The sequence below is a fragment of the Neopsephotus bourkii genome, unplaced genomic scaffold (assembly GCF_033783945.1).
Source record: "Neopsephotus bourkii isolate Nb327-2 ecotype Australia unplaced genomic scaffold, CSIRO-AGI_Nbou_v1 NB_1770, whole genome shotgun sequence".
In the NCBI taxonomy this organism is placed as follows: domain Eukaryota; kingdom Metazoa; phylum Chordata; class Aves; order Psittaciformes; family Psittacidae; genus Neopsephotus; species Neopsephotus bourkii.
In genome coordinates, this window is record NW_026902244.1 from 660025 (window position 1) to 671961 (window position 11937).

At 38.4% G+C, this 11937-nt stretch overlaps 2 protein-coding genes and 1 long non-coding RNA gene across 3 annotated transcripts in view; 1 reads left to right on the plus strand and 2 right to left on the minus strand.

Moving 5' to 3' along the window:
- The window catches only part of RRN3 (RRN3 homolog, RNA polymerase I transcription factor), a 133942-nt gene that overhangs the window by 24411 nt on the left and 97594 nt on the right, over window positions 1–11937 (minus strand). The window lies entirely within an intron of this gene.
- The window catches only part of LOC133226188 (uncharacterized), a 35186-nt gene that overhangs the window by 1856 nt on the left and 21393 nt on the right, over window positions 1–11937 (plus strand). The window contains exon 3 of the long non-coding RNA XR_009729440.1: window positions 8420–8496. This is a non-coding gene — a long non-coding RNA (uncharacterized LOC133226188). The remainder of the gene's footprint in view (window positions 1–8419; window positions 8497–11937) is intronic.
- Window positions 188–6143, minus strand: RSL1D1 (ribosomal L1 domain containing 1). Its single transcript, XM_061379403.1, has 9 exons — window positions 6063–6143; window positions 5832–5971; window positions 4918–5056; window positions 4437–4585; window positions 4135–4236; window positions 3078–3171; window positions 2862–2990; window positions 1915–2118; window positions 188–718 (listed from the first exon to the last, which is right to left on the minus strand). Exons 1-9 carry the CDS (start codon window positions 6087–6089, stop codon window positions 386–388), a joined length of 1317 nt encoding a protein of 438 aa, XP_061235387.1. The 5' UTR covers window positions 6090–6143; the 3' UTR covers window positions 188–385.

Here is an 11937-nt window from a genome sequence, read left to right on the forward strand (position 1 = left end):
GCTTTTGGTATGCATGCATCTTGCTTCAGTCCTTGTCCATTTCACTACTAAGCTGTGCTTCAGGAAAGTATCAGTTACAAAATATCTCAGCTTTTTTCTCCTGGAATAGTCCCCTCCCTGCCCTTTGACACTTAAAAGATTTGAATGCTTTTAGTTAGGGCCAGGAAAAGATGAAAAGGTAAAGAAATAAAGCCAATTTCAGTTTATTTACTCCAGCTCATCAGTCAGAAAGAAACATAACTGATTCATTACAGGTCTCAGTAAAAGAAAAAACAACCAAACCCTTGGCATGAGATTTTCTTAAGGTCTTCTACTTCATCAATATATTTTTTACTAAATAATGCCGGTGAATGACTATATAAAATGTATTACAACAGACAACACCTCATTGTGTCTGGAGCTTGTGCACTTTCTTTGATGCTTGTTTTGGTGTTTTTGAAGACTTCTTGGCTGACTGGATTAATTTGCCAGCTTTGGGTGTTCCAAAAGACTTTGCTTCAGGTTTTTTGGTAGTCTTTTTTGTCTCTTTTTCTTTTACTGCTTCCTTTGGCATGCTGAGCTGCTTGGTTTTTTTCCGTTTTGTCTGCAAGTCTGCACGCTCTTCTGCAGCTTCATGTTTTGGAGTCTCCAGAGCTGGAGGTTGTTTCTTTCTCTTACCAAGGGGTGTTTTCACTTTCTTGACCACGCTGTCACCTTTTCCTAGACTTGGTTTCACTGCCTGTATTTAAGACACATAAATTAACCTTCCACCTAAGAAACATCTTTACATTTTTTCCAGGAAGCAGCATCAATGAAATCTATTATAAAAGACAAATGCTTTTTATAAATTGAACAGTGCCCTAGCCGAAATAATCTGTTCACATTTCACTCTGGAAGCAGAAGGTGAGACATAGCTAAGTCATAAAAATAGTAAGAAGGATAAAAAAAAAAAAGAAAAAGGTAAGTAAATAGATCTGACAGATGCAAGGATCCTCCTGACCAGTCAGGTCACTGTCCTCTGCTAGCTTAAAACCACAGTCCTCCTCTTGACATATTTCCAAGCTTAATAGACTGGGTACAGATCAGCTCTATTGGAAGTCCAGCTGTACACACACAGAATGACACTAAGCCTCGTATTCCTTGGAGTTCATCATGCATTCCCAAATGGCCCTCATGAAAAAAGGCTGCTGTCACCAGGACAGTTCATGTAGTCCAACTCTACTCGTATCTGTCACTGGTCTCTGGAAACAGGCCTCTGGCAATCACATCACTTGCACTAATGTAGGCCTGTCATACATGAGTGCAGCCTGAACCTGAATGAGGTTTTTTGGCAGGCTTGCACATAATCATAATTTACATTTGGGTATTCCCGAAGTAGCACATAGTTAAGAGTTCAAGGATATGTCCCAATCACAAATGCAGTACAACTAATTTGAATTTCTAAGTGTTACTGTTTTATTAATCCAAGTATCTTTCCCAGATATTTGTTAAAAGTGAGTATAATCAGCCTGGGAGTTTTGCAGACATGTTAATGACACAATCCACATCCTCTCCAATACTGGCAATAGTTAAGTCCATAGAGTACTTCATACAAGCTGCCAGCTCTCAATTTGTATTATGTGATTGTTAATGTTGCATATTACTGTAAGAGGGGGTTAACAAAAAAACCCACAAAACCAAAAAACAAACAAAAAAAACCCCACCCCACAACAACTTATATATTAAAAAAAAGCTAAGCCCAAAGCAAACTAACCACCTTCACAAAGCACCCCCTCATACACTCAACAGTTGCTTTCATTATATAGTCACAAAAAAACAGTTCACTTCAAGCGTATTAACACACACTGATACCTAAGAAGCAACAAAAGATTTCAACAGTTCAAAACCTTTAGTTTTAACTGAACTGGGAGTTTCTAGATATTATTAAATCATTACCTTCAGTTCAGCTAAGCTCGTTATTTCCATAGGCACAAGTTGAGGAATTTCTTCATCATTATGATCATCTGCTTCTTGGACAACTCCTACTTTCTCTTTTACCACAGGCTTCTGAGCAGCAGCAGCATTCATTTCAGTTGTTGAAGTGACTTGACTTGACTTCTGTTTTTTAGCTGCCTTCTTTGGTTTCTTGCTCATTCTCTTCTAAAATTAATTGGAAGTATATCTCAGACAAATCCCCAAGTATACATTTTTAAATGTATAATTATTTTAATATAGTTAAGAATAAGACAGTCTTGCAACATTAATTTAAACAGTATGGTTGAACAGACCTAAACTTGTCAATCATATGTGAAATATTTCCAGCAGTTTATTAGAAAAAGCTCATAAGTAAGTGAACAATAATGTAAAGATTATAGTCTTTGAGTATATATGCTCCAAATCTATTTTACATAAAAGAACCCAACAAGCAGAACTTAGTACAGAGGAGTAACTAATTATTTACTATCTTTTCTAAAGTATGTGAGGGCCCCCCCATCCATACAAGTGTATGAGCTTGTGGATTATTCAGATGCCACTGATTAGCCAACAAATAATGGTGCGGATTCCGAATCCATGTATATATTAATGAATACATTTTCAGAAGGCAAATATAAACAAACAATACAAACTGAAGTTTCAAGACTGACTCTCAGATCCCTACAGTTTAACTTATTTATTTCCAGTTTGCCTTCCAATCTGTCAGGAAGATTCCACCATTCATTGTGTTACTGATTATCTGAAGCACATAAAGTCAGGAGCACCTAACCCATCTGTAGCCACAAATGCCTGCAATCAACTGTTGAAACTTTTAAACCAAACACATCAGAGAGTATAATGCATAGAAGCACGCCAAAGAACTGGTTGTTCCACTTAGATTTTACAGGAAGTATGAAGTTTTTGTTTACCTTTACTTCCTTTTTACTGAGAGACGGCTGGCTGTCAAGCTCATCCAAGTTGGAGAGATTTGCAGTGTAAATAGGCAGCGCAACTGACTTCAGTGTTTTGAGGTGAAGAATTTTCACATTTTTCCAATTCTGCAATAACAAAACCAGTACATGATGTAGAAAGAACAAGGCTGAATTATAAACAGACTTGGCTTTAATGCAATCAACCTGCAGTACCTTTGGTAACTTCTTAGCAATCACCTCAGCTGCTGCAACAATATTATCTAGTATCGCATCCACTTTCATTCCAGTGTGACCTACACGTGCTGTACTGAAAGAAAATAATAGTAACATTTATATGTAGACAAAATAAACACGCCTCAAGTTACTTGGTTTCAGGCATACCTAGAAACTAAAAGCACCTGTTTATCTGCCATTAACTTTCATAAAGGATAGCTGGCTACTGCAGAAGTCTTCTGTAGTAGAACTTCGGATAGATTTACCTGTCTTAACATTTCTGTGTTTGGTCATGCTACTTGTGCATTATATTACTAAGCATATTCATAGAATCACAGAACTCAGATCCTTCAAAGATCAAGTCCAAGTGTTACCCCAGGCCTGCCAAGTCCACCACTAAACCATGTCACTAAGGGCTCATCAACACAGTCCCTGAACAGTTCCAGGGACTGCAATTCCATCACTTCTCTGGGCGGCCTGTTCCAATGCCTGGCTAACTTTTTGGTGAAGAAGTTGTTCTTCATATCCAATCTAAACCTCCTCTGGTGCAGCTTGAGGCCATTTCCTCTTGTCCTATATCACTTATCACTTGCAAAAAGAGACCAGCCATTTTCTCACTTCACCCTCCTTTGAGGCAGTTGTAGAGAGCACAACCCCATTTCCCTCATTATTTTCCCTCATATTGCCAATTTAGACCTTTTCAGATGCGCAACAGATGAGAAATGTGTTACAAATAGAGTATTTTGGAAGGAGATTTTATCTAATTTAACAGTAATATTTTTCTAAGATTGTACATCCTGTTTGACAGTGACTGGTGCTTGGAAAGTCCTGAGGCATAAAGAAAAGGAGACAAAAAGTAAAGTTTTACAGTAAAACTGCTCATTAAGTGAAACTAATTTCTTTATACAAATTAAGGTTCAAAATGGCCCATATCTGGAGTAGCGACCCTTAACCTCTTTTACTCACATCTTAATGGAATAAAAGAGGCTCACTTAAAAGTTTCTACAGTTAAGGTACAACCATCCTTCAAGGGAAGTATTAATCTGCTCATACTTACTAACAGCACCCTTTGTTGGTCACTGGGAGTGTAGTCCCCTGGATGTGTTTTTGTAGTTCCTTAGCAAGATTTTTGGCTTTCAGGTTAACAGATAAAGGTACCCTAAAAAAGAAATGGGAGTAATTTAGAAAACAAAACCACCAAAACCAATAAAAATTAAAACCAAACATACAAACCCAAAACCAAACCAAACCAACCTCTTCCCCAAGCCCACTCTACCAAAACTTCACCAAGAAGAATCTAACCTTCAAAAAAAAAACCAACAAAAAACCAAAATGGATATGCAGAATTTAAAGACCTACTTTTTCCTTTCATAAAAGTGTTTTCCTAGATGTGAGGGCAAGAGCCTTCTAATTCGGTCATCAGACAGAAAAAGATCAAATCTGTTCAGGAGGCGACGCTTTGCTTCAAACATTTTATACTCTTTTTTGAGAGTTTTGTATGAGATGATCTGCAACACAAGTTACACAATTCATTTACTCCAGTTCACACACCTGAAAACACAGCCTAGAACACTTCTTAGAACTGCACAGAACTGACTTCTGTAAGTGATGGTCTATCTTGGTGCACTTCTTTACAATGCTCAAGACTATCAGTAGGGACAGGACACAGAACTTGTTTTAAGAACTGAAGATGGATCTCCTGCACAGTATCTGCAAATCATCAATCAGAACTTCAGCACATGGTAACACCTAAATGAGGGTTAAAGACAACAATAAAATAATTTCCTAGTTACAAAGAATTTAAGTATTCTTTTACACTGCGAGGTTGCCAGTTGCTTACCTGGCTAATGCTTCTGATCCCATGCTGGAGTAAAAGTTTCTTGTACAGATTCTCAGTCTGCTCTGCTGATAAGTTTGGTTCATCCTTTGTGAACAAGCAAACCTCAGCTGTTTCTGGGCGAATCCCATGGGGCAGTGGTCTACAATGAGAACATGAGAGAGACAGGCAATGCCTAAGAGGAGAAAGAAGTTTTTTCCCGAACTAGGTCTACCCTGCAAGGTCATTACTCTTTAACAGGCACTACAGAGGAGCTGTGTATCTGGATTCTGGTCTTTGTTAATTGCTAAATATCCTTGGTGGAACTTCGACACTCTTCAAAGCATCTAAAGCTGTAAAAGGAAAACAGTCACATACAGGGCTCCAGCCAGACACACACTGAATCCACCTGGCCTGCCAGGGGCCCTGAATTGCAACACAGGTCCCAGGGGAGGAACAGGACCATCCTGCCTCCTTCCTTTACACCACAAATACATCCAGTAGTAAATATGCTTTTTCAGTGCCAGATAAATAGGTGTGAACTTTCTCAGTATGGCACGGCTACAGTTTGAAAAAAACTTGTAATTCATACTCGAATTGGGGCATCATAAGAGGAAAGGACCTTTCTAATGATTTGCTCATGGCCTAGGACAAAAAAAGCTGTCGATTCCTTTTCCTGAGCTTCAGAATTGAAAAGCACACACCTTGCAAGTGACAGCCAACACACTCGGTATTCTCTGCTGCATAAAGCAGGTACAACCGAGCCATCCCTCACCCGAATGTGGTGTGTGGTGTGTGGTGTGCGTGTAAAGCAGCGGCCTCACCAACCAGGCCCACGCCAATCACCCTATGAAGCTCATTACGAGCACAGCGCACTTTTTCAACCCAAAAGACACGGGCAGTCCCTGTCACTGCAGGGCCGAGGGCGCATTCCTTACATCTTGATAACTTGTGCCACCCGCGGGACCTTCCAGACCGTCACCAGCAGATGGAAGTTCTCGTTCTCGTTGAGGAGCAGCGGGCCTCCTTTGGATTTACTTCTGGCGAAAGCCAAGAGCGCCTCCACCGCCTTCTTCACCTGCAACGGTGCAACACCGGCAGCAGCCGGGGTTAAAGCCAAGCACAACACGGCCCGGCCAGCTACGCTCCCCCCCGCTTTCCCGCAGTACCTGTGCGCGATCCAGGCCGTGCGCCATGCCTGCCACGTGCAGCCACCGCGCCTGCGCACACACAGCCTTCCGGAGCACGTACGGGGGCGGCAGCCCCCCCCCTTGCGCTCCATCCTGGGAGCGTGCGTGGTGTGGTAGTGCCCCCCCGTGGTGCGGAGGATCCAAGCTCCCCAGGCTCTCGTTGAGGGTGACAGTCTCGCTATGACTTTATCCAGCTCTCCGCATCCTGGGACGCAGCCGAGCTGGACCCCAAATCACAGCCTAATCCATCCCACCATGTGCTTGTTTGGTCTTTTGCTACTACTATAGCAGTGGAAGTTCTTTTTGCCCTCGACATCCTGGCCCATTTTAATTGTAGGTGAGCTTTTGCTCTCCTAAGTCAACCTCTATATGCCTGAGTAATGCTTTTAGATACCTTCTTTGCACCCTATTCCTGATTTTACCTCATGTCTTGCACTGGAATGCTGTTGTAAGGTCCCTGTTTAGCCAAGCCAGTCTTCTGAAGTCCAGGTGTCAAATACACATGAAGTCAGGAGTCTTAAGTCGTTCACTCTGGGTTTTTTTCCTGCTCTTTTTCTACTTAAGGCTTTATTCCTTCTCATCAGATGTCTCCAAAGTTAGTTCCTCTTTCAGTGTGCCAGTACAAAGTGAAAGGAATTAAAACACCCTCCTCTCTTGACAAGCTGCTTTATATAATGATTTATGTTTTCATTCTGCTCGTAGTGTTCATGGGCAACAATGGAATAGTTGATGGCTTCCAGACTTCCCCAGATTTAGGAAAGAACTATATGGTCATATATTGATATTAAAGTGAAAAATATATTAAGGAGTGAAAAAACCCTTGAAAATGGAAGTTTGGATTTTCTAATTTGTGATTTAGACAAATTAACAAAATAAATTAGGAAGAAAAAGAAAAGCTGTCCTTTCTTGCCATGTAATCATATAAAGTATTGATCAGAGAAATTACCGACAGGCCAGGAACATATGGAGTAGCCAAATAGGGCAGATTCATTAAAATCTTCTCAGCATGGGCAGAATTTGTGCAGATGATACCAGCTGTGGTGTTTTATAAGCTGATAATTGTATTAGCCTTGCTCCTATTTCTGCACAGGCTTTGCATATTTTAGAGCAGTCATGTTTTAATAAAACATCAACATACTAGTGTGGCATGTTAAACCAGAAAAGTCAGATGAGTGGAACATCTTTCTGAAAATAAGCCAGCATAGTCTTGTAAGAGATGATTGAACAGCATGTTTGATGCCTGACTGTACTGGGCCAGCAGAGCATTAATAGGACAAAACTAGAGGGACTTATTGGTGACTCAAGTACAATTTTTTTACATATCAGTCTCATCCAAGTATATTTTTCTGCAACATTTTAAGTCTGACATGACTAAATTTTACTCAAAGTGGTTTAACTGACTTAGTATGATCATTTTCTCTTGAAAGGTGTTTGACACAGCTCATACACAGCTGTCTTGGGTAAGTAGGTTAATCTCTGGATAAGAAATATTTCAGCTGAATACAGCATGCAATGAATATGAACTAGAGTGTGCTTTTAATCCAAGGTTCACAAATAGTCTTACAAGGGAAATGAGGTTTGTTACTTTCATCACTGATGTCTATTGCTGAACACTAAACATATTCTACTGTTGCCCTCAATTTAAATGTATTTTCTCTTAATGCATTTGTCACACTTATTCAAATGCTAAGATTTAAAATTACATAATTAGAAGCCATTCCACCTCATTACTTATTTAAGAGGATGTTTCTATATATCCCTGGTTTTATACTTTCTCCTATCAAAATGGAAGTACAAGTGGCAATTGCTCCTGCTATAAACAGGTCTTTTGAGGTCTAAGATGATTCCCTTAGCATGCATCCCACAAGTTCCACTCCCAGGCTTGTGTTCCTCCAGGTTATTTCATGGCAGATGTCAAAATCCCAGGTCTCTACAAGTGTACTGCTTTCAACAAAGCTAGCACAAAGAATATACAGAAATTAATCCAGGACTATGCCCCTTGCAAAATAGATCTCAGAAGAGAATCTCCTTGGAGTTCAAGCACTAGTTTTCCTTAGATTGTGTTCCTCTGCAATCCCAGTGTAAGCCTCTAGCTAAAATCTAATTAACTGTCACAGAGATGGGTGCTCACAGTGGAAGTTATTCACTCAAAGACTACTTCAACAGAAGAATAGAGGCACCTGTGTGGCGAAGTTTTGTTAAAATCCTTTGCCTGTCACTAGTTCTACAGGCTTAACCAATGAAAGAAGCACAGCCTCGAGTAGCTTTTTTTCATTCAACAGCTTGTTTGTCATATCTCTTATTACTCTTATTCAGAAGTATGTGAACTTTTTTAGGTGTATGTGTCTGAGGGGAGATGTAGAAAACCCCGATTTACCTTGGAAATTTAGACTTTTGTGGAAAGAAAGCCAAGGTAAGGATATGTACTACTAAAGGTTATATATACACACAACAGATTTGGGGGTTGTTAGCATAAATTTCGATTTTATATTAAGACTAGAGTCCTTGCTAGCATTTCTCCAGAGGAAATGTTTTGTAAGGTTTACAGTGTGTTAAAATAAACATAAGGAAAGAAACAGGTTCACAATATAAAATCTCCAGTAGTAACTCCAATTTTGTTGGTATATTTTTTTTTACCAAATCCTCTATAGGGTATACAAAAACAACAGAGTAAGACCCTTTACCTATCAGTTCAGGAAGAAAACAGTCTTGCCTGGAGTACATTTCATCTGCTTTAACATCATCATTTAAACAATCTGCATTAAGAACCAAAAAGCTAGAGTAACACAGAATCAAATAGTCGGGACATTGAAACAATCTTTTTTTCTTAGGTAATATTCAGTAATAAACACTTATAAAAACACATTTCTCGTAATTAACATAGTTTTTAATATACTGACTGGTGCTATATGTAGCCTAAACCAGAGGTTCTTCATTGAGCAATTTTCGCTGGGCTCTTTATGCCACTGATAAAAATTTGTATAGAGAGGCATAAAATTCATGACCAGCAAATATCCCAGTGGATAAACCTCTTCACAGCAGCTATTTTTCTTACAACACTATTACACCATCATCAATAGGTTGTTGCTCAAGCTTACAATTTACTACGAGAGGAAGTGTCTCAGGAAACCAGTGACATGTTTGTGTTCCGGTTCCCTGTTGTCTGCAAAGATGACCAAGGGAACTGGAATAGTTTCAATTAGGTAGTTGATGGAATGTTAGTCGATTGGTGTACCCATTCCTCCACTTAGTGTGCTTCACTTCTTGTAACTTGCACAAACAAATCATTATTTTCCTGTTGCAGAATAATTAGTACTGCTGCACATTCAGATTTATTTTGTTTTACATTTAATTATTGTCACATATACCAAGGCTTTCAGTTCAAGAACATACAAGATCTTAATTTATAGAATTTTAATTTATGTTTTTATAATTTACATCATGGCTATGCACTTCAGCCACAGCTACACTACAAACTTTGGCCAACAATCAGGGAAACTTTATGTGATCCTCACCAGTACCACACTGCACACAGACTGACAGAAATGTCATTATACTGGGGGGAACAAAAACCCCAAATCCCTCCTTCCTGCAGAAACACACACACAGTTTTGCTGGTATGAGTTACACCCACACCAGGACCTAGGAATACTCTGCCAGTATCACAGGGTAGCAGTTACATAGGCTCTTAGGGTTCCTGCAGCTTCAAACCAACAGCTATTTTCTTCTTTATTTTTTCCCCTCTCCTTCCTTTCAGCTGTAGTGGTCACACAGCTCCTTTATTTATTTATTTTTTCATCTTCAAAGCAGCACACCACACATTTTCACAAAAGGAAGTATTCAAAATGGTAATTTAAAAAAAAAGTTTATTACATCAGTGAATCAGCAAATAGTATTTATTTCAAACAAAGCCACATTATCTTTTTTTTCCTTTCATCTAGATTTAGCTGTACTCAATAGTAGTACAAATGGGACTATAAAATGTAGAATGAAGATGAAATGAAAAAGTTGAGATGTAATCTGAGGACTATTCAAATATCTTGTACTTTCAGCTCTTCTACTCAAACTGTAGTCAATTTGTGTAATTTATGCCTTACATTTTAATTTGTCATAGAATGCAAATATTTTATACCCAAGTAAGAACCTCCTACAGGTTAGCAATATCTTCAATTGTATAATGTAGATTCTGTTAATGAATTCAAAATAATGTAGCCTCCCTTGACAGACACGGTGACATTAACTGGATTTATGGAAATGGTAATTAAACGTACTAGATGGGATGAGTAATGGAAATGCTCAGACTTTCTATCTACTGGTATTTCAATTCACCACATAATTTTTCAGTTTAATAATAAATACTCAGTCCAGCCTCACAATAATGAACCTTTAGAATCCCTCATTAAGTTTGCCCAAAAGTGGAAAAATTCTACTAGAGTATCATGTAGTCTTGAGATGCTTCTCAATGCTTTAAAAAAAACTCCCACCAAACATAAAAATTTAAAAGGTGTAACAATTTAGGAATCTAATACTAAGTATTCTCCAGAAATAGTCTTTGCAGCTTTCAAATCCATGAGCTTACTCCAAGGAAGCAGTCAGATATGTGGAAATCTTAAGCCAATCCAGAATATGAACAAGACAGTGAGTTTCCTTGGCATTTAATTTCTTCATTAGTTTAAGATCCAAGGAACTATGGGGTTTGTTCACTTGGCAGGAAAAAAAAAAATTACTTTTAAACTCTGATTTATCAAAAAAATAAAAGCCCAGAGATTTGCAGACATAATAAAATTTATTTAAATTCCATGCATTACGGTAGCTACAAGTGTAGTCATATGAAACTGAAGGACAATAACTTCTTCTGTCCATACAATGTAGCTGTAAGTGAAATGAAGGGGAGTTCCACAGTTACAAAGAAATAAACAAACAAAAACAAAACAAAACAAAACAAAAACAAAAAAAAAAAACCAACCAAACCACAAAAAAAAAAAACAAAGGTAAATCGGGTTCAGTTTTATCTGTGAATTCAGAGACAGTCACTAGACTGTAAACTTTTGGGGGAGGAGATGGGCTTGCCACAATTGTACAACTGAAAATGTTTAGTTTGAGACATCCTGAAGAATCTCTGAAGATACCTTTAAATACTTACTACTAATACTCTGGGAAATTAAAAAAAAAAAACAAAAAAAAACCCCAAAAAAACAAACAAACACCCAAACCCCAAAAGATCCATTAGCCTTCATTCTAATTGTTAGAATCAGGACAGCAATTGTAGACAGTCCACATTCAAAGTGCAGCTAAATAGGATTTTATTATGCAGCTCCTTCAAGTTGCACTGAGTAAGCTTTATTTTGAACCAGTTTTGTTTTAATTTCTCAAGAAAAACTTCACTGGTCCTCAGAAGCTTACATTGCTTTTTGATATGCAAAAATTTACAGACTGTGCTTGATTCTGACCCTCCCATATTTCAGTATGTGCAAACTCCTAGGGATTTAAATAGCCTTTCTCCCTCTCAGTTCACACTGATCTTTAAAACAGCAAGGATTATCCAAGCCCTCTAAATTAAAGCCAGGGTGAACTGAGTAATTTATAACTGGCACTTTTTAATTGGCCCAGTTCTCCCACAAAATGAAGCTCTTATAAATACTAATAGGCACTATTGCCACAGACTCTCTTATTTTTGCAAGTTTCACTGATTTACTGGTTGTTAGCATTTCTGCAGTTAGGAATCTAATAATGCTGACTTTTTATAAAGACAGTACATAGTTCTAACCATCAAAATTGACTTAACTGTCTAGTAATGATGTTAAGTCAACCTAAATTTACTGAAGATATTAACAAACGTAAAGCTGATGAAGGT